Source organism: Amblyomma americanum, chromosome 10 (genome assembly GCF_052857255.1).
Source record: "Amblyomma americanum isolate KBUSLIRL-KWMA chromosome 10, ASM5285725v1, whole genome shotgun sequence".
NCBI classification, from domain to species: domain Eukaryota; kingdom Metazoa; phylum Arthropoda; class Arachnida; order Ixodida; family Ixodidae; genus Amblyomma; species Amblyomma americanum.
Window position 1 is genome coordinate 43831883 of NC_135506.1, and position 23395 is coordinate 43855277.

The window sequence follows — 23395 nt, forward strand, 5'->3', positions numbered from 1 at the left end:
TCCTTGCATTACATTAGTTTACTGAAAGGATTTCATAGGTGCTCTACTACAAAGCCAAGGAACAGACTCCGTTATTCGGTTACCTTGGGAAAAGGCGGCAACCGTGTTTTCCCTGCAGTGTGCAAGGGAACGTCGCAAAGTAATCGGCAGCCCTTCTCTTGGGCGGGCAGCACAGCGACAGAAAAATTAAGAAGACCGCTTTGATCTATAGGACTTCACTACTTCCGCTTTCTTCTATATTTTGCCTGTTAGATGATGGAATGAAAACTTCGCTTCAGTGGGTTTTTGGCAGTGTGCTTATCTAGAGACTTCTGTGAGCGTTGCCTTGCTCCATAGAAAGATTTTTACTCATGTCGTGGACTTGTGGCCGATGTTCACGGTTCCACACTGATAGCGTGTGCGCATCGTTCCTCCAAAGCATGGTCGAGGCCTAGAATACTGTGGTGGGAAAGCACAGTCATGTCTTTTCGAAATTTCGCGACATTTTATTTTAAATCGCGGGTCATCATCATCAGCCTGACTACGCCCACTGCAGGGCAGGGGCCTCTGCCATGTCTCTCCAATTAACCCTGTCTTTTGCCAGCTGCGCCCACCGTAATCTCAACCATGCACCAAACTTTCTGCCACCCCTGCTTCGCTTGCCTTTTCTTGGAATCCAGTCAGTCACCCTTTAGGACGAGCGGTTATCTTGCCTTCGCAGTACATGCCCTGCCGAAGCCCAGTTCTTCCTCTTGATTTCGACTAGGATATCATTAAGCTGCGTTTGTTCCTTCCCCCACTCTGCCCGCTTCCGGTCTCTTATAGTTACCCGAAGACCACAGTGGCGGTACATTGCTACAAAAACTGCATCAGCTGATTCTCGACCCCTGATACAACATTACAAAATGTGCTTCGGCCTTAGCTTCGTGTCTGCAGTGCGCTGTTTTTATTTTAATGTCGTGACTCAAGTTGTGTGAAATGTCCCGGATTACGTACAACACCCGTTTGCATATCCTCCCAGATTTAGTGCCCGGTAATCAAGGCACAATATAAAAATAAAGCGCCAAAGTTCTTACTCGTAACTAAAACACCAGCTTCCGTTTACCCTTACAGGAAATTTTAGCTACGAGGAAGAACGCGTTATGCATCGCAGGAGAAGAGGCTGTAAACTACGGCACTCCTGCCGAGTTCCCACTCTCACACCTTATATCTAGCCAGATGCGAATCTACAACTTGTATTCGCCCCTGATATATGCAGCTTGGTTGCCGCAATACTATACTGCCCTCCGTACTTCCTTTCCTGAGGTGGCTCAGTAGCTAGGGCACTCGGCACGCGGGTTCGGTCCCGGCCGCAGCGGTCGAATTTCGATGGAGGCGAAATTCTATAGGCGCGTGTACTGTGCGATGTCAGTGCACGTTACGTTAAAGAACCCCAGGTGGTCGGAATTATCCTGACCCCTCCACTACAGCGTCTCTCATAGCCTTAGTCGCTTTGGGACGTTAAACATGCATAAACCCAACCTTCATTGAATGGAAATGACAAATAATGTAATGACATAACATAGAAATGCAACGTAGGTGCGTAATCGCAAAGTATTGTTGAAAAAGGACAATAAACAAGTGGAACAACAGGGGCCACCTACTGAGGCTGAGAACTTTGGAAGACAGACTTTATGCACAAAAACAGTGCTCGTCTCAAGAAGCGACTGAGAAGCGATCGTGACAAATCTAGTGCGAAGCCTAAATACAAGTTCAAGTAATATTATTAAATGCAGATATCTTACGCTACCTTTCTTGGCTGGTTTCGTGCAGTTTAGATACTAGCTATTCTTCGGCAGATTCTCGGCAAGCTGTAAAATACAAAATATAAAATCTGACATTCATGTTCCTTCTCAGCAAATTGTTACAAAGCCGATGACTGTTCCCTTTATATTCAGTGAACAGACTTGCAGAAATGAATGAAGTACTCAAATACAACCTGATAGTTACTGGGAATGCGTCAAATAGGCTGCTTACACGGCTTCAAGTTACCCGTCTGCCTTCACCACCACACACAAATTCGGAAGACATAACAATACAGTACGTACATAAATAGTCACACAGCAAACAATCACTAGCTGGTTGGCCTTATTCGATATTCGGCTGTTTTCCCTGCCGCATACATTGGTCAAAAACAAGCTTTGCATTGGTTTACGCCACACTGTATGTCAACCTTGGTTTGCAGCTAAGTTACAGAAGTTATTTACCTAGTCATATTCTTAGGATAGTGCAGGTACAGCCTATACGCATTGCTGTATATGCGTGGGTTGTCGCCACCTATTCTGAAAGCAAAATGAAGCGTCTGTATTCGATTGCCTACCAGAGACTTGTACACTGCGAATACAGCGGATGCATTTCCTTTCACAAAATTCGGTTCACCAGGTGTCATCTGTGGCTCTGTGGTCTAACTGTGCTTGAGAGTAAGTGCATTCAGGTAGCAAGGCGTATGCAAAGCAGTGGCCGAAGGTTTCATTCATTGCAGAATGTGACACACTGTGACTTGTTTTGTTTCCGCATTCATTTGCCAGCTAAGGTAAACAACAAGTGTGGTTACCAAAGTATACTTGGTTTCGGGGTTCGCAGTTGCTAACCATACATCGCTAGACTCGCCCATGATTATGTCTTCTTGAACTTGAGTACGCCCATCAGCTCCCAGAGAATGGGCTTATATAACTGTGAGCCCGCGTAGTCCAGAAACAACTTAGAGTGTCCTCGTAAGGCCAGTAGGCAGTGAACACAGTTCGACTGATGAGCCAAGATTAGCGCGCAATACTGAGATCTCGTGTGAACGCTAATGCATTTACAGCTAAAACATTTCGGGGTTAATGCAGCTTAAGGCCTTACACCATGATCGCATGAACATGTGTGCCAGCCTATGAGTCCAGGGGCCGAATTACGGAATGCTCTCAATCTGAGCACAGTCTCAAAACAGACTGGAGGCCTCGCTCCTGTTGGTCGGCCTTGACCACGATCAAGGCGTGGCCAGAGCCGATGGGTAGGAGCGCGGTTTTGAGACTCTCTTTACAATGAAGGCCTTTCGTAATTCACCACAGGATAGTTCAGCTCAGCAGCTGAGTTCCGTCGGACTTAATGTCGGACATAATGCCCTACGCGTTCCATCATGTTCGGCGTGGCACTTGCGATGTTACAGAACGTTCCACGTTCTCAACATTGGTCGAGGGTGGAACTGGTGAACACTATCGAGGGTAGGTTGCACGCAAGATAAGTGCACTCGAAAGGGGAATGTTCTACCACCCCCGCTGCGTTTCAGTTGGATAAGCACCGTACGTGACACGGGGAGGTGTCTAGATGCAACCTACGGCATGGGTTTTATTCTACTTCCTAGTCAATTTTATTCAAGTCGAAAACGATTACTCCGAGGATTTACTATTCGTCAACAGCACAAAATAAAGAAAAGCTGTCCTATGTTTTATTTTGTTTCAATGACTGCCGGCTTCCTTCATATGTATTTCATAACGAGCCTCCTAAATTCTCAACGGCCTAGTTAAAAATTTAAAGTATTGGCGCTCGGGCAGCAGGGTTAAGAAAGAGGCCGAAACGCAAAATGTAGGAACGACCAGCCATTTATAAAAGAAAGAAAAATGCAGTAAGGCAACACCCGTAAACGTCAGCGAGAACAGAGCGGTGAAAAGGGCGTCGCGCGAGCGTCCTTTTACACAAAGCTGGGACGAGTGTGCCAAAAAGAAATGAGGAATTAAAATAAAAAAGAATAACAGTTGCGTGTAATCACTATGTAAGGGCGTGAAGATGAGCGCTGGAGCCGGACATATTTCTTCTATTTTTCCGGGGTTGGCGTTTTGGCTGCGATTGCATGTTGCGAGAGCCGCATTCTTAGGGCTAGTGTAACGCGGCTTTTGAACTTTCAGCGCAGGACATCTGTTACTTAAATTTTTTTGCTTGGATAGGGCTAGTTTATTCGCAATAACGGGACAGCTTTTCATCGGTTACGAAAAGGACAAGTGGTGCGAATCTAATCTAACGAAAAAGCCGCAAAGCCATAAAGATCACAGTAAGAAGCAGAAGAGGAAGAGAAAGATGAGCTGGCCCACTCCGGCCTTGAATAGTGCTCCAGCCAACTCCTTCAAGGTCGAAGACGCTACCTTTGTCAACGGCGACGGATACAAGATCTTTACCAGGGCCTGGATACCTCGAGAGCGTTCCAGGTTAGGCACAGCTGATTTTAACACCGATTGATTCATGTCGCTCTTTCTTTAGGGCAAGCAGCTGCGACTGCATTTCGAATCGTAACCCTAAACCCCCGCCTTACCCTGTGGCCAAAAGAGAGTGTTCCCCAGGTCCACTTTAACTTTCAAGGTTATAATGGCTGGTGCTTCGGTGCTCTCTAGGATGTGCGAGTGTCCAGAGGGCGGTCCACAGAGATTTAAGTACCACTACTATGCAAAGCCGTCAGGCTACGGGATTCGCTTTCTTCCATGGCTGTGGCTAGAGTTCCGTTCAGACGGAACTCCAATTTGAGCTAGAGTTCCGTCCAGACGGAACCTAACCTAACCCAACCCAACCCAACCTAATCTAGCCCATCCCAAACCAACCTAACCTAACCCAAGCCAACGTAACCTAACCCAACCTACACCAACCCAACCCAACCTAACCTACCGTAACCCAGCCCAAACAACCCAACCTAACCCAACCCAACTCAATCTAACCCAACCTTACCTTACCTAACCCAACCCAACCTATCCCATCCCATCCCAACCCAACCTGACCTAACTTAACCTAACCTAAGCCAACCCAACCCAACCCAACATAGCCACCACCACCACTGGAAGGAACGCTAGACACTCCGTTCTAACCATGTTGTAGGCCATTTAAGCACCCGTCAACGTCTGTAACACTGGAAGAACTCTTCTGCCAGCTGTTAAAGGTGAGTTGCTCTTTAGTGATGCTGCGAGTGCTCCACTATAGTCCTAAAAAAAGGCACTGTGTCCCGAGGACTCTCAACGAGACTAGACTTGCCAGAAGGTGTGAACGGGCTGGCGGATTCAAAAGAATCTACCTGTAATAGTCTTAGTTATGTGCCACGTATGGTTTTGCAGTCCGAGCTACAGGTGTGCCCCCCCCCCCTCTGCCTGACCGCGATGGGTAAACCTCATTGTGATGTGCGACCTTCAGCCTTGCTTCCATCGAAAGTCTCGAAGTGGCTGTACTGATGACAATGAGTCTGGACAACTTCTATTATAATATATTCAGCCATATATAAAGGGGAACAAACTGGGCCCATTTTTCCGCAGTAGGAGCGCGGTTTACGGATCGTAAGTTCATGTTCCCACTACAGCACAGGTATGTTACTACCGACACATTTAAACAGAAAAGTATGGGCGCATACCGATGCTTTGTTTTGAACAGGGCTAAAAGTACCACAGTCATGGAGGATAGATAAACGTCATGAACATCCAACGTCATAAGTGAGCATACGCTTTACAGAACGCCTCGCAGGTTCTAGCGCGAGTAGCAAGAGAGCTTGTACTCTTTGTCAGTTTACGACAACACTGTCCGGAGATTAATCACGGTTTCTGAGAATTAAATCGTGTGGTACAAAACACAAAGACAAACCTTCTAACAACGTTGCATACCTCTGTCTCGTGTCAGCATTACATACTAGGATATCATGGTTTTTAAGTGTTGCACTTTTTCGCGCAGTGTATTGAAGACACCAAAAGAGAATGCGCAAAAAAGATAACATTGATTATGATACGCCAACGTTCCCTGGAAGGAAACTTTAACCCGCTCGTGGGCGCATCTTCAGGGTGTACAGGTTACGATTTCGTGTTCATTTTTGTAAATCAAGTGTGCAAATCGTACTTTTCCATTAAAGGCACTCTAACGTCAATTGCTGAATATTTCTTCCTTAACGTGTCCAAGTACCTAGAGCTCTGGCAGTTATAGCCAATTCGTCAGGCGCAGATGCATGTAAACCATGGAAGCACATGAGGTAACTCGACGCATAAAAAAATCACAATAATGCGCCTGTCTCGAACCTTGCATCAGTAATGCATCGCTGGTTTAATCCTACCTGGAAACTAACTCATGAGGCCCGAGAGTTGGTAATTTTGATTTTACACACTCGAAGGTGGCGAAAGAAATTAAGAAAAAGTTACCATTGAATGAACAGCTTTGTATTTGGTGTCGCACCAGCTACTTCATTACGTCACGGCCTCTCAATCGGCGTCTACTGATAGAACCGCGTCCGTGTGAACTCGAGGCTACGTTGCTCGCCGATTCCGTTCCCGCGCTTTTTTCTCCTTTGCGATCCAAATAAACCTTTCCAAACCAGAAGTGTCTTCTGTAATAACCGCAGTGTTTGTAGTCCTCCCCAATGGTAACCAAAGCGCACGACCTCCATTGTGGACACGAAAACTATAACTTGTGTCAGGAAAGGGGCTTGATATTTTATCTTATTAAAGGATTGTTTTCGCGGCATCGCTATATCAGGAATACGTCGACACATCAGCCGACACCTCGTTGCCCCCCCCCCCTCCCCCCTCTTTGGCGGGAATTCGTAACGACGACGAGGAGGACGTGGAAAAAGAAGACGTTGTACGTAGGTGACGTTTCGAGTCTATAAGAATGTAGACCAGTGCAGAAGAACAGTTTCCGTGTGCTTCACTAATGCCCATGGAACCTATTGTAATACAGGACACCTTTGACGGACTATCTATCGAGCTTAACATTTTGTCTGGGGGCGTGCCGACACTTAAGCATATATTTTCTTAGTATCCACGAGGAGAGTGCTATGTGCAGGATTCAAGGAAAACAAGGCGTGTGGTTAACTACTGTGGGTGCCAATATGGTCCAGCATTAAGTAGGCTTTGGTGTGAAGATATTCCTCAACTCTCTTATATCATTTCCTCTGGCCATTTTATCAGAAACGTTTTGGGCACTACCGCACAGAGCGAGATTGGGTTAACGCAGCAGAGCTGTAGATTCACGTTTGGTCGCCTCTAATGCCACCGGAAGGCAAACTGGCGCTAGCCGTCATGACGTACGACACTGACAGCCGCCGCCTTGGGCCGAACGTATTATGAAACAGTGTAGATGCATCGGGAAGCTACGACTATACGATGTGCCGCTGTTTTGTGCACATCACTTGGCGCACAGGTTTGCATTTACTTATTTCTACCTCAAGGGCCCGCAAGAGGGAATTTCATGAGGGTTGGGCTCACATATGTATTAAGTAATTAATTCTTTGATTCACGCCTAGAAGTGGTCAGGGGTGTCATGTAGAACACTTTCCATTGGCAAGTTGTTCTACTCACTGGCAGTCTGGCTGAAGAATGACTTGAGATTACCATGTTTTAGACTCAGTGTTGTTTTTATCCTTCCTTCCATGAGCAGCCATTTAACTCTGAGTTGGAACCGTCCAAGTGAGCACCACAGTCGTAGATGCCGCCTTTCTATAACACTGTTAATAGCAAGTATCTTAAAGTGGCGTGGTCGGTTAAGAGGTCTGCAGGCCCAGGAAAACCGCGACTGGTGCAGCGCTCGAGTAAGTGGGTGTTACTGTGGACGGCCTCTGAAAGACTGCAGACTATGTTCCGCTTTTGATGAAAAATACACGGCCGCCACGTGAGCATCGTGATCATTGAGAGGCGGAAGTTGTGCATTATATGAAAGCGTTTCACGCGTGCAGGGCTTGGAAGGCACTGGTGTTCATGTGCCACGGCTACCTGGAGCACTGCCACGTTCCCAATTACGACATCCTGGCCACCGTCTTTGTCGCCGAGGGCTGCTATGTCTTCACCCACGACTTGGGTAAGGTGGCGAGAAGAGCAGAGCATTTATCCTTGCTCCCTGGCTCTGAACCAACCCGCTGAATTTGTCCATTATAGTCAGGCATGAAAGCGCTATGATCCAGGCGCGCAAATTGGAAGTCGTTTTTTGTTTTTTTTTGACTGACTTTTTGTTCCGAAATGTCGGAAAAAAGAACCACTTAAAAGCTACCTGACCTCAGTTTTCAACAACGCACTTCAACTTTCTAAATTGCTGCAGTGCTCCGACATGTGTAATTTAGCTTGATTCGCTACCCACAAGGAATCTGATTGGCTGGTTAATTCGTGATACTGTCATCCGTTGACTCAGTCGACATCTAGGGACTTGCACTGTGCAAATATATGATTAATCATTTGTGCAGAGATGCAGGAAGTGGCGCGTGGTTCGTCGTGATCGTAGTTGTTTGCGATCCAATAATGCAAGCTCCAACATCCAATAACATCCAATAATGCAGGCTCATAACCGATGCATCGCTTATGATTACAACGTTGATATAAAAGAAGGAAAATCCCAGCCGCGGTTGGTGGAGAGCTACTTGGAAGTATGAAAGGTAAAATTGGGGCCTTTTCTTGGGCAGAGTAGTCGTGACACGCGTAAGAAAGTGTTAATTGTAGATGATTGTGGAGTCCGTTCTCCAGCATTGCATATAACGCGGCGGCTAATGACAACTGCGAAAAGATGCGGTGGTGGCGAAGCGACCTTCGCTGTGCACACAGCTTAGCTCAAGGATTCCGAATGCAGCATTAAAAGGAGCATCCAAGGATTTTGAAGTTTGCATTTAAATCCGTTATTATGAATGGCTTTGAAGATTCATATGAACTATGACTTCGGAACGGAGCCGGCTATATATTACCAGTTATTAAAAAACTAGCTTTTCAAAAACCACGCGGTTATTGTCCAGCGCGTGTAAAGTGAAGGCTTTTGGAAATACTCCTGCAATAATTTAACGATACGAGTACTGCTGACGTTATGGTTAGCGACAGGCAGCCAGGAGCTGCCATTTGCTGCATGAATGACGTCGTGTCACACTTCTGGTAGCTTGCACAGTCGTCTGCAGTCTCCACTGGAAACAAGGGTGCTCTAAGCGGGAGCGATGCGCACGCCGCCGCTTCTAGACGGATCGTGCTACGAGCGAGTTCCCGCGAGCCCTCTGGTGAATAGTTGCTGCCACAGCCGGCATTCAGCATCAGGGTTCTACTCAAAGCATACACTTGCATGGTTCGAAGCCCACCGTGGTGGTCACTTGAGAAGTCCTGCCTCGATCTCCGGGTCCTTGAAGCGCTCGCAATGAAAGCGGTGAAATGCCCACAAGTGATTACGCAGACTCATATGCAGGCGGGTGTGGACCCCGGCAGTAAATAAACCCAGTGTCAGCGCGTGACGTAGTCATGGCTTGGGTGCTGCCCAACCAGGTTTCATTTTTTTTGTTGCACGCGCCGAACTGTATGAACTGAGGCGGGAAAGTGAGAGCGTCAGTTTTAATCATTCTTACGTTACGTTTATAACGTAAATGCTTTTCGATGCTGCTCGGCTTCCTTCAAGGCTATCACTGGGACACTATCGTCCCGACAGCAATAACTGGCTAGCGAATTAGCAGTCTGAATTCGGGCTGTTGAAACTTCTCAACTGTCCTGTTTTCGCACCGCCCTAATGCCTTGTGAGTTGTTCGCATCAAGGCAAGAGCAGGAATTTTTTGACCAACGGTTCCGAGTCAGCGAACTCTTATCAAGGTGACTTGTGGCACACCGAGTAACAGAACACAGTGAAATCCGCAGTGGGCCACGGAAAGAGCGATGGTACCCGAGCTGCCGTCAAGTCCTTCGATAAATACGTGGACGGCATCCTGGAGCACGCTGACTCGACAAGGAAGAAGTTCTGGCGCAAGCCCGTCTACCTCTTTGGTCACTCCCTGGTCAGTCAGAGTTTCGCATCTTGTCGCTGAGAATGATCGTGTCCATGGCAACGTACTGCACTACTGTTTGTTTGCTTGCAAATCCACAAGGCGCAGTGAAAGTGCCACTACTTTGGGGATGACATATGACGTCGATGGAACGAGGCCTAGCGCTCCTACTTGGCTACAACCTATATTCGCTGCTTTAATGTAGAGAAGGACACCGGTGCACTTTTAACGCGTAATAAATTTGGAAGCAGGATATTTATTTCCTCGGAACTAGAGGGATCTATGGCGGTGCTTATTAAAACGTGTCTGTTCTCTGCCCTGGAAGTGACGAGTACCTACTGATCCTGCTGACGAGTACCTGCACAGTGCCGAGGGAAACCGCGTTTTATAAACTATAAAAATTGATGTAGATATTACTTACGGTGTGCTACAGGTCTCTCAATAATTAAGGAGCCTAAGAGTAAGAGTTAAAAAGTGAACTATTTAATATTAGTTAGCCGGCCTGCTAGTTACCGCGTCGTAGCTCTATACTGATGTATAACACCGCTCACAATACTATGCCGAAAAAAGAGCTCACCTTGCACAAAAAAAGCTTATTTTAGAAGAATTATGCAAGGCCTTAGGCGACACACCCTGTATATCGCGAAATCAAAATACTTAAACAGCTGAGCTGATAATTGCGCTAAGTGCTGTAATCATCGAGTGCGTTATTTGCAGATTTTAACTCGGCTTTAATTTATAAATAACGACAACACAGGCGTGCTGCAAGGAAGTGTCTTGGATTATGAATGTTGTGTCCAGGGCGGGTTGCTGGTCGCAATGGCTGTCCAAAGGAGGCCAGTTGACTTCGCTGGGATTGTCATGACGTCGCCGCTAATAGCACCTCACAAAGCCCTGACACCCTGGTACAAGGTGGGTTCACTGATGAGCAAAAAAAAAAAATCTTGAGACCTTCTCAACCGCTTTCTTAAAGAAGAAAATTCGAGAGCATTTGGAAGTTAGCACACCCCATTTATTCTATAAGGATTCCCATATTTCAGAAGTAGATCCAACCTCGAAGACGAATTAAGGAGGATTCGTGTGGATGAGTTGTCGAAGCAATACGGATTAATGGGTTGATTAAGACATATTAAACGGGATTAATTAGTGGATTAAGGTGGAAGAGTTGGTCGGGTTATTATAACCCGATGCGATAATGCAATGAGAAGTACTCGAAAAGTGTATACCTCATATTTTAAAATTAACTGGTGCTGATGATGTGGCAATCCTTTCGACGAAGAAAGGAATTTTCTTATGGAGAAATCCGCTCGTTTTTGGAAGACGACAACCTAACAGATGTTGCATTAAAATCCTTAGTGAACACATGCTGGTCACTCAAGTAGCTGCTGTTCACCTGGATATGTTTTCAGCGCTGGCAATCAAAGAAGATTTTTACATAGGAGGGGCGGAAGTTGTCACTATATTGAACGTAACTACCAAATCGGTACAAATTCTTAGCGAAATAAGTGTCTTTAGTGCTATGTGACGTGATAGGTGAGTGCGGTCGATTTGTAGATTTACTAAGAATAAATAAAATAATATTTTAAAGGTAGCACATGCGAACACTTAAGTTTACATGACTGACGACTGTGCATGCTTAACGGTATTTTACAACTGAATACGTTGTGCAAAAAAACAAAAACAAACTCAGAAATATTCTTTCGGACGACCAATAAGTAAGAAAAGCAACGCATTGCCCGCACCACCGCTGGTAAAGAAAAAGACGAATGATTTGGTGTGGTTAGCGTGGTTACATTTGATTAATTTAGTGTAATTAGATTTAGCGTATACTGATCAAGCTGCCCTTATGCAGCGTTTTTTTTTACAACTCCATCTGTAATGTAAGATGAGTAGCGCGATTGAGGTGTCCACTGACACAGGGAGCCAGTTTTCCGCGTCTTGAACTTGTTCATCGTCAATGCTAATTTACCCAATGCACGCCGGCAGCCTATGCTTCTGTGCGGCGTTTCTGCAGCAACATTGTCCACGCCAACGCATGTAGCGCACATCTCTGCCACTACTGCCATATAGCTCAAAGCGCGAATATTAGTTAGCAGTATTAGTTGGTGAAGTAGATGGTTTGCAGGCTTCACAGAAACTGTTGAACCGGTCTGACCTCGTAAATTAGCGCTTTCGCGCTAAAAGCTTCAGCATTTGAGACGAACGCTGAAACATTCATGGCAGCCATGGAGACCTAAATGACCGGAAAGGGAAAATCAATTTTTATAGCTATTTAAGAGAGTATTAGAGCGTCGTTGGTGCTGCCAGTGCAGCATTACACGGTTATCCATGTAGCTTGAAGGCTTTGTGCAAAAGGTGCGCAAAATAATCAAGAATTAGTTCACAAACACTGTCCAAAACAGTTCTCTACGTTGTATATGTAACGTAAAAACCCCACACTTGTGACACCACGCCGCAGTCGTACGAGCTGGCTACGTCTGTGAAAAATAAATAAGTAGGAATTCGCAATTTTTCCAGTTTTCCGATGCTGTCATACAAACATTCTGATTTACCGCAAAAGACAAAGCGAGAAAGCTAGTCCCTGCCCCGCCGCGGTGGCTCAGTGGTTAGGGCGCTCGACTACTGATCCGGAGTTCCCGGATTAGAACCCGGCCGCGGCGGCTGCGTTTTTATGGAGGAAAACCGCTAAGGCGCCCGTGTGCTGTGCGATGTCAGTGCACGTTAAAGATCCCCAGGTGGTCGAAATTATTCCGGAGCCCTCCAGTAAGGCACCTTTCTTGCTTCCTTCTTTCACCCCTTCCTTTATCCCTTCACTTGCGGCGCGGTTCAGGTGTCCAACGATATATGAGACAGATACTGCGCCATTTCCTTTCCCCCCAAAACCAATTATTATTATTATTAAGCTAGTCCAGGTCCAGCCCACATTCCAAAGAGTGTTCCGTGTCCATTCCCAGAGGATTGCGACGAAGATCCTAGGGCGAGTGCTTCCCAGTGCACCCGTCGCAGCCCTGGACTTGACGCTGTGCGCGAGAGATCCCCAGGTGGTCGCCTACATGCGCAACGACCCGCTGCGCTACCACGGCACCATTCCGCTCGGTTGGGTGGCTTCCTTGTACAGGGCGCAAGACGTGAGCTCAACTCGCATTTTTCTTTTCTAAACCGTGGGCCTCCGTTGGCTTGGCTAGCAGCAACCGAACATTGCCAATGTCATGGCAGACACAGAACGTATCCTGTAAAGGCGTAACGCGGACATTACTTCTCCCTGCCATTACCCACTTCTGCCTTGAAGGTGCTCTAAAGAGAATTCTGAGCTCATCTTTTTACAGATGGAACTCGACCTGCACGCTACGAGCATTCTTAGACACTTCGAATTACTGTCGTGTGCGGCCGATTTCCCTCTTAAATCTAAATAAACGTCCAGGTTCCCGCCATTTTTTTAAAGCTCACCTCCGAAAGTAGGAGAAGCCAACCAACGCGTGGAATGCCTTTAAGCCAATGTGGCGGCCTGCCGCTGTGCCATCGGCGGAGTGATCTGCGAAAGCAAAGAATGCACGCGTATTTTTATTTCCGTGGGCCTAATTTGCGGATATGCTGTCTGCGGCTGTAACTATTTAATCACGGGAACAAAAAAAGACAAAATAAAAGCGAAAGATACTGGCTGAAAGGCACTCCATGCGTTGACTCCTATTTTCGAGGTGAGTTAAAGAAAAAGGCGGCAGCTGGGGCGTTTAAATGTATTTAATATGGAAATCGGCCGCAGAGGACAATAGTTCCAGGTTTCTAAGAATGCTTGGAGCGTATAGATAGAGTTCCCGTGGTAAAATGACGAGCTCAGAATCCTCTTTAGTGCACGTCTAAGTGTTTGGCCACTTTCCGGCTCGTCGCATCGCCAACGGCGCTTAACAGAGACAGCGCTCTTTTTTGACGCCGTCCTGGCGCCGGACGTCAACAAAGCTATTCTCCTTGTCATTTCTATATGCATGAAGCCCTGACTCACACTTGGTATAATCCCGCCCATTTCTTCAAGTATTTGAAACAGAGAAGATGCCGCCACGAGCGGCGCATAAAGTAAACAAATGAAACTCACGAACAAACACAAACTTAATTGCTATGGGCATGCGCCTCAATTTTGATGAAGTGGTATGAGAGGCCGCTGCGTTATCTCGTTTTTTTTCCAGGTGTTCCAGTCATGGAGTGATTCTATTCAGTGCCCCCTATGAACTACAACTACCTGTTTTATTGGTGTCAGCAGTGGCCTGCTGAAGTTCGCGCTGTTGAAATTATTGTTAAGAAAAATAAAACGGTGGAACAAAAAAACGACCACGATATGGATATTACTGATATTGAAATTTCTTACGTTGGGCTGCACGCATCTCACTAAATAAGGAGATCGAACAGTGATAGTTAAAAGGTTAACTACTCAGCATTAAGTAACCAGCCTATTATTTAGCACGTCTTTGCTGTTTTCCGGTGCACTGCAGAGCTGATGATGCTTTGCCGAAAAAGCGGTCTTCTAACTCAATAAGCCTATATTTTTAAAAATAGCAGAACATCTTAGGTTTAAAACTCATAAAATCCATACAAGGAAGTAGCATCAAATGACCAAACGCAGATGACTCAAAGCCTTAAAATTCATTTAGCAGCAACCAAAACACTCCTACGATCACAGGAAACCACGTGAAAAACGCGCGCACATGGCAGATCATCGATACATAAGGAGCCGGTGGGAACGTCGGCAAAGTGCCTATGGGGCAGCTCTGAAAGTTTAAACGCTACCGGCATCGTCATATATGACGCCATATATGAAGACCAAAGTAAAAGTTTTCTTTCAGTAGCTTGACAAAGCCACGGCGCCTATTATCTGGCTTCAGCGTACACAGTGACGCCACCAAAAAGAAAAAAAAAATGTACTCACAAAAAAACGTGCAAAGGGCTGACTACATTGCCTTATCAACATCACAACTGAAAAGCAAACAACAATATAAATATATTATTGACTAGCACCGTGTTCAAATAGGGGGTGTTCGCGGATGCCGAATGCAGCCGAGGTATTGCCAGAGCATTTGCCTGCTACGGTGCGATGTTTGCTTTCGTTCGCTTATTATACCGCTTGAGAATTGTTCTTCATGTAGAGCTTTCAAGACTGTCTAGCTTGAGCGACTGAATCAGCGAAGAAATGTAGTGCACGCGCCAACATGTCGGACTCCACAAGAAGCTTGTATGATTCGGAGAAACACAGAGTGCACCCCTTATAAAAATGGTCTATAGACAGTCTATAGACTTCTGATTGACTCTATTGTCTTCCTACAGATATACCTTTTTGTCTATTCATAGTATATAGACTGTCTATAGACAAATGCCTATTAAAAGTGTATGGCCATAAATCTATAGATTATCTATAGACTGTCTATAGGATTTGTATTCTCTGTAGACTATTCTTTAGGGTTTGTCTATAGAGAGTCTATAGACTTTATAGACAGAAGTCTATGGGCAGTCTATAGACTGTCTAAATAAATTTTTGAATGGCTGGTTATTGCGCCCGTTGGAGGTGTTGGCGGCACCACAACAGACATTTATCGGGAGGTTTTAAAAACTTATCAGTTTGTAAGTGACGTTGCGCGCTTTTTTATGCACGTCTCAAAAGCACTCGCTAGCAGTTATTGAACGGCCGCTGCCTTCATAGGTATACAATGCGAAGGGAGAAAAATATTTCGAAACGTTATAAAGTTATAAACTTATATGTTTGTATGTATTTCTTACGATCACGCTCCGTCTCAGAACCCTAGCCCGAGGCTGACTACAAGGCACCCGTATCGCGGTGTTTAAAAAATGCATCGCCTCTCACAATTTCACAAATGCATCACAATTTCGCAACCTATTGCAGGGTGTACTCGACGTTAGAAAACTGTTTTGGAAACTTTCTTTAGACGTAATCTTACGGGGTACAACTTTAGATTTAATCCCCCTGCTGGCAACAGCAGCGCCACCACACCTTGTTTACGTCACTGATTAGTGTTGATCTATGCACTGAAATACAGCCGTAATTATAGGCCAAAATAAATAAAATTATAAACACAATAGTTTGCACAATACAAATAATTGGCAACTGGGTTTCAATATGCGGCGCAATAACATAGAGTAATAACGAAATTCTGCAAAACGGTTGCTTTATCTTTGCCTCAAAAAAGGAGCAAGAAAATTATTTTCACCAAGAAAATAATGTTATTGTGCTCAAAAAGTGACACACTAAGTTTTATTTCGTCTCCACAGTTCACTACAAAGTCACGAAAGACTGTTCTCTTAAGTTTGCAGGCATGTTCAAAAACCTTTATATTTATCATATATCATATTCTTTGTTGCGTAGGTTTGTTCTGCACTCTTCAAGCCTGAATGATTTCGAAGAAAAAGGTGTTTCAATCAAAAGTTCTTGTTAAAATGTTCGGCAGAGACGGTAGGTGTAGTTTGGTCACCGCGATAATTTTGTGCTGTGAAAATATTTCCCCACGTAATTTCTTAATAATTTCAATTTTTTTTGTGCATTAAAAGTCTTTTCTAGGGACTTCCAAGTTCTGTACTTCCCCATGTATGCTGCAGTAGCCAGGGCGAGAATGAAAAAAAAAAGAGCAATAAAAATACAACATAACACAAGATAGTAGATTTCGCGGTTATTTGGGATAACTTAGAATATGATATATGTTCTCATCCAAACTATTTTCTGAATAAACACAGTTCCCATGGTTTCATATTGTGGCACAATTTACACCTGACAAGGTGTAAATTATATATATTTTGTCAAAGTAACTTGTTTATTCATGGCTCGAAAGATAACTTTTTGTGCTCATTAATTTCGCAAGTATTACATGGTGAGCGTTTATCTAGTTGTACAACCATGCAATTTACAGTATCTCTAAATCCCTGGCATTTTCGCCAGTCAACAATATGCTCATAACGTCAACGTATATGGTAAACTTTGCAAGGAGAGATACATAGATGTTGTCTTTGATATCTACAATAAAAAGCAATGGTGAGAGCATAGAGCATAGGAAGAGTTTGTATTGTGAAGTTATGTATGACAACGACTTGATGGCGTTATTCTAGTCAAGACTTAAAAAGTCACTCTGCGTGGCTGCGGACACCATAGCATTCAGGTTTTCGGAGAAATAATAAAGAAATTTATAAGACCAAACGCCTTTGTGGAGTCAATAAATATGCCTATGACTATTTTGTTCTGTATAAACTGTTTTATACATATTCTTTCTGCTATAACAGTGAAAATTTTTGTTCAAAGGTGATTTTTAAACCCATATATTGTAAATCGGTAAAGATGTGCTGTTTGGACTAAAAGTTGATAAAGAAACGCTTGCGGAGCGCTTTTTCCAGTGTCTTCGAAAATATTGGAAGTGCAGATATTCGGTGGTAATTCTTTATTCAAATCACCTTTGTTGAAATGCACAGAACCAAGGGCAACTTCAGAGTGCGAGAAAAAGCACCATTAGCAATAGATTAATTTTACTGTGTAAGACATAGTTGAAAATATAAACAAATTCATCTTATAGGCCGTTTCATTAGTTCGTCTATGTCTTATGAAGTTTAGACCTCCGAAAGCCCTCAGTTATTCAGCTTCACTCAATAGAATAGGATATATGGTTTGTTCAGCAAGATTACAAGTCATTACCCATGTTTGTCAAAAGAACAACAAAGCATTTATTAAATCGTTCGCTAAGTTTTTATCCGACCAGTTCTCACCGTTTAATTTCAGGGTACAACTTTCTCTACGATTAGTATCATGCGTTATCAGGTTGCTTAGGTTTTTTCCTAATTAGACCCCTAATTAGTTTATTCGAATCGAAGTCATTCGAGACATGATTTCGAATATCTTTGTTAAGCATTTCACTGCTATCTCTGCCTTTTCTGTTGTTCCAGGGCAGATACAATCTTTTCCTTCGTCGCTTTGCGAGAAAAAGAATAATCATCGCCAGGCATGTGGCCCTTATTTTCGAGACCGTTACAAATAAAAATGAAGTGCATGTCTTGGCACAGTTAAGCATTAAAGTAAGAACTAAGCATGGTACAGACCACATTTGGAGTTGCAGATATTGTTAAACGTCAAAAGCTGACATTGCTTTCGAATACAACTTCTTGCGCGGCTCATACGCCGTTTCTGTTTTATGGTCAGAGCTGCGTATTTGCCCGCTCTGCAGCGGCCTTTGAAAGCAACATATTCTTTGGTTCATAAACTGATATGGCATCGTCTTGTACGTGGCTCGCAATTGGCAATAATAACTAGACATAGGTAACTAAAGTTTTAGTTAATAAATAATGTTATTTATTCATGCATATTTTCGTATTAACTCTCATCCGCCGCAACTTGTTTGAAAAAAAAAAAAGATTCTTTTTTGCATTTAGACCTTCCTTTTTTCAGCAATATCTCGAAGTGTTGACGGAAATAGTTAGCATACTTATTCTAGATGATTAATCGGTTTCTTTACCCGTTTCTTCCAGGACTTCATCGCCAAGCTGAACACGATTGAGGTGCCGATGTTCGTCCTAGTCGCCTCAGACGACAGGGTGTGCGACGTCGGTGCCATGAAGCAATTCTTTGATTCCGTTCCGAGCAAGCACAAGAAGATAAAGGTAATGTAAGGGGAGAGCGACGTTTTCAGCTTTACTTCTACAAAATATACTGGGCAATTAAATAGATGCAAATCGCAGTACAGAAAGAGGCCCCAGCTGTAGAGTATGTGTACTTTAGTCTGACCTCTTCAAATAAAATAGTATTGTTTACGGTTTACGGGGGTTTGCGTCCCACACCGACTTAGCCTATGAGGGACGCCGTAGTGAAAGGCTCCGGAAATTTTGACTACCGGGGGTTCTTTAACGTGCGCTCACATCGCACAGTACACGGACCTATAGAATTTCGCCGCCACCAAAATTCCATCGCCGCGGCCGGGATCGAACACGTGTATAAAAAATAGTTTATAAAGTAACTATCTTTACGATATGGCGAGTAAGTCCCGAAACTCGGAGACAGAGAGAGCAAGTGTTAACGTTGTCTGCTTTTAAAATATTTGCCACCAATACCTTTATCCATTCACTTTAGGGTTCAGCGTCAACGAACTCTAAGGCTACGTCCGCGCATATGCTTATACCTTCTTATGACCCTTACGCAGACAGTCACATAGGGCCTAAGAGGAGGCGTTTCAAGGAATTAACGATGTCTAATGACCGCGAGCCCTCCCCAATTAAGACGAAGGCAGTACATGGCGCGAGTCACGCGCTATGATCACGGCCTGCTTCGAGTGATCGGCTGAGGAAGGTGTTTCATAAGCATTTCCCCGAGTAAAACTGACGTCAGTACCACGCACCGCTTGTTACATCATCACTACTACCATCGAAACTACGTTTTGCCTTCTCTCATGCTCACTGGTGCATATATCGCTGCGTACTAGAGTAACTTTAAAATTCATTTAGTGACTGACTCTACTGCGGAATACCCTCCTACTGTAGCTCGTGGAACGCAGTACCTTTGCCAGCTTTCCGGAGCGCGTCTACAGAGCTAGAGAACAGGCCGCCGTGGAAGTGTTGTTTCTGTTCGCCGTGACATGTATCAGCCTGTCTTCGGTGCTCGCAGGGCAGAATTATGAGTCACATTGCGCATGTTGCCGCTCTTTCTGAATTCAGGAGGCTGCCAGCTCCAATAACGTTCTTTGTTTTGGATGCACAATGTGTTTTGGCACAACAGGGTTTGCTAGGGTGTGCTGACAGCCTTTTAAGCTGAGTGGCTAAAATGTGTCCATTTTAATATTGGTATTATACCAGTAAGGCATGTTGCTGGGCTAGTTGGTGTAGCATTTTTTGAAGCTTGGTAAAAAAAACCACCTTGGCGCAAATAAATTCACACAGACAAAAGATACAAGGAGACTTTTGTCTGTGTGTCTTTTGTCTCTGTGAATTTATTTGCGCCAAGGTGGTTTTTTTCAAGCTTCAAAAAGGGGTAATATCCATCTCGTTATTCCATTCATTACGCTTTAATGACTATAGAGGTTAGTGCAGTGTGCAATACCTTCCTAAGCTTCCTGTAAACTGAACTAGACTCTAACCAATACAACGTTCAAGACTGCAATCGTAACTCAACGACGTTAACATAAGGACGTTAAATTAGACAATTTTTTGGTACTAACTCCTGGAATCATAAACACTATGTGCTTGTGTTCTGCCTGCTGCGTGTGCACCGAAAGAGCAGTACAACGCTTAATGCGTTGTTAATGCATGCTGCTGTTCAGAAAACGCAAACAATAAAGGATAAGCTTGCTTAACACTTTAAGAACGCTAATACAAACAACGAACTGCTGTAAAATCACTTTAAAAAACGCAGCTCGTTTTATGCCCTTAATAGCAGTAAACACCTTTCGGATTAATGCGAAAAAACTCTTACGCTGACTCTTGGTTAATCTTGCAGGCGCAGGTTTGGCAGTTGAACAACAGTGCCGTTGAAAATGAATTTAGGCCTTTCAGATATTTGGATAATTCTTATTGCAGCCCAACTTGCAACACCTTCGACAATCTGATTCTCCTGTTGCCATCATCATCATCGGCCTGACTACGCCCACTGCAGGGCAAAGGCCTCTCCCATATCTCACTAATTAACACGGTCCTTTTCCAGCCGCGCCCACATTATCCCCGCAAACTTCCTAAACTCATCCGCCCAGCTAACTTTAAACTACTTTGTGGTCAAAAATATACATTTGACCTCTGGAAACAAACATCGATATGATGAATAAACCAATGTAGACATAAGCAAGGAATGCGTAATATTTTAAAATTATGTGTAGATGTATGCTACTAATTAAGCAACACGCAATGATGTTGGCTTAGCAGGAGGTTAAAACAGGAATGTTTACTGTGCAAAGAACTAAATGTCTATGTTACACTCGTGAACGCGTAAACGTTTATCGCATCACACTCAGTGCAGACGCTCACACTACTCCGTCGTCTTGCTCGAATTGCGCAAAATAAATCCAATAAATGAACGAAATCACTCGCTTACATGGTAATACTATGCACTATAATAACTGCGCAGTTTAACTCGCGACGACATGCAAATAAGCGTAGTGCGAAGCGACAGTATTGTATGGCTGGTGGGTTTCTCCTGAGAAGAGAAAACTGCGCGAGTTAAACAAAAAATAAACTCATAGTCTCGAAGTATCTATAGTCGGGTACAACTTTAGAAGACAGGAGAGGCCCCGCCCAGATGGCCGAAGCGCAGAAGCCAATTGCCTCCGCGACTAAAGAAATAGTCCCGCTCCAAAAATTGTCACTGCTTCTAAAACGCGTATTTCTCGGTATAAATAAGATTTGTGTATCTTGATGAGTGGTTTGGTAAAACTGTCATGATGGAAATGCTACAGCACATGCCGGATCGCGAGAGAACAATAACTCCGTGCCTTCTACAACGCTGTGCGTCGTCTGCTACGGAGCAACATCGACGGCAGCGAACGACACTCGAACGATGCCCTGCTAGACGCTCGGCTATCTTATACTGCTGCCAACGATCGATCGTTTGCGGGCTGCGGTGTTTCCTGGGATCCTGTTTCCAGACGAAGCGCAGCGCAGCGTCACCGATGTTCCCTGTTATATTTTCTCGTCGGCTCACGGCTCAGAACAAACGCACGCGGCGCAAATTGTGCATCGTAAGCTCGCAATAATATTTCCGGCATGACAGACGCTCACCAACAATTTCAATTCAATCTGAAGACGGGAGACGCACACCGCTGATGCGGCTCGGCCCAGTTCGAATCGAGGGCGGCCATGTTAGCCATGTTCTCCGTCGGCGGGGTCACCGGCCGTCCGGCTCATGACGTCACCTGACGTGCGCGCCTATTGGCGGAAACTCGTGTGCATCCGCCTTTGAGGGGCAAATGCCGCTGCCTTCTAAAGTTGTACCCGACTATATCAACCAGCATGCATTGGCGCCCATATCAACACAATAACGTGCCTACCCAAGCGTGGTCTGATGAACAGGCATACCCCTCCCATGTCGCACAGTCGAAATCGATCCTCGGCCATGCGTCCTTGAAACGCACGAAGGTGTTTGAGTCAACGTCGCAAGAATTGCTGCTTCGGAACCATGCACTACCATGTAGAATAATCGTCAGCACGTCTGTCTATAGCGCCCGAAAGGCCAGCATTCGGCTGCACGCGCGACGCCTACCGATAACATCTGGCTTGAGATAGCCTGCGTCTGAGCTTGCGCTGCCGTACCGATGACACTGCCTTGTGCTTATTCGCCGCGCCGGTCCACATCCGCGATCGCCAACGATCGCCGGCGAAGGCGCTGTAGGCCGCGGAACCAAAGCCGAGATAACACGTCTCGCGGCGGGCTGCAGCAAAAGTTTTCCAGGACTTCTTATCTTGGCTTTGGTCGCACGTACAGCCAAAAGCTAGCCTTTCGAGCGCTCTAGCTAAACTGGCTGACGGCTGTAGTTTCCAGAAACACCAGCATAATTATAAGAGTCGAAGGCACGAGGCATGGTGCAAAGCAAAGAACCCTCGCGCTGCGGCCGCTGAAAAATCAAACGCGAAAGGTGAAACATGGCAGCAGGCAGCAAAGAGCAGACCGGCTCCTCACATTATTGTCTATTGCTAGGCGCATCATGGTGGTAGTTGAGGGTGGTGCCGTAGCGCGTAGGTGGGCTTGGAAAGGAAAAAAAAACTATTTTTATTTCTTCATGGCGATGGGTTCGCCGAGCTGTTTGCAAGCTACTGTAAACGGAGCACCAGACTTCGCAAGATGCATTTCCTCGAAAATCAGTTTTCTGTACGAGATGCACTCCAGCTTTTCCGAAATAACGCTTAAATAGCCTTTCGGCAGACGTTGTAACCTTTATGCTGGCAAAGAATAATGAAAGCATTGGAACGATTATCGCTGTAACGTCGATTTTAGCGGCCATTACTGCTTGTAACTTTTATAGAGGTAGCTTTACACGTTACCGAAGTTAGAGTATATGTTTACTCTCTGTTCTCGTCGCACTCCACATTGCGATCACGAAAGCAGTATATTAGCTACTTGGCGATATGAGACACATTTTTCATATTGCCATGTCGCTAAAATAGTGACCACGCTGTCCTTGACCCCGATAGCAGAAGCCTGAGCGACGAAAGCGTTCTGCCTTTCTTTGTACCAGCTTTTCACGATGCCAAATTTTCGAAATTACTTTTTTTTTCCTTCGCTATAGATTTACGAAGGCTCCTACCACCAGATCTTGGCAGAACCGGAAGGCATCAAGGAGCAAGCCTTTATGGACATCGCTGAGTGGTTCAAGGAGAGCCTGTATCGCGCAAAAGTGCAGCATTCCTATTCCCAAAGCTCGTGGACCAGTGACCCCAGCTGCACAAGTCCCAGCGTTTTAAGCAACTAAACAGAGGCACCGGTGAAATGGGACATGCGCTGCTATGGTCCAATAGGCGACGCGTCTATGAGCATGCACTGTTTGGAATCGCGGTTTTGTGCAATATTATTTTCTACAGAAAGCACCGACAGTTATGCGTTCATGCCGGTATTAATTCAAGCCATTATTTCACTATACATTTCGTCGCATTTAATTCTCCACTTGTTCAAAGCAAATTGAGTGGATATGCTCTTTTGCGTTTTGTTCTTAAGAACCACCA

General features: G+C 44.9%; 1 protein-coding gene across 1 annotated transcript; it reads left to right on the plus strand.

Moving 5' to 3' along the window:
* Positions 1-4074: 4074 nt before the first annotated feature.
* LOC144108226 (monoglyceride lipase-like) lies at positions 4075-23369 on the plus strand. The gene is made up of 7 exons (XM_077641505.1): positions 4075-4202; positions 7688-7809; positions 9603-9739; positions 10529-10639; positions 12682-12855; positions 18230-18361; positions 22963-23369. The coding sequence occupies exons 1-7, from the start codon at positions 4075-4077 to the stop codon at positions 23143-23145; spliced, it is 987 nt and encodes a 328-aa protein (XP_077497631.1). The 3' UTR covers positions 23146-23369.
* The last annotated feature ends 26 nt before the right edge of the window (positions 23370-23395 follow it).

Bases quoted from the DNA above. Each gene is read 5' to 3' on its own strand.
- LOC144108226 (XM_077641505.1), top strand. From the start codon at position 4,075: ATGAGCTGGCCCACTCCGGCCTTGAATAGTGCTCCAGCCAACTCCTTC. The intron at 7,810-9,602 runs GTAAGGTGGCGA...TGAAATCCGCAG, and splicing joins TGTCTTCACCCACGACTTGG to TGGGCCACGGAAAGAGCGAT. The intron at 18,362-22,962 runs GTAATGTAAGGG...CCTTCGCTATAG, and splicing joins GCAAGCACAAGAAGATAAAG to ATTTACGAAGGCTCCTACCA.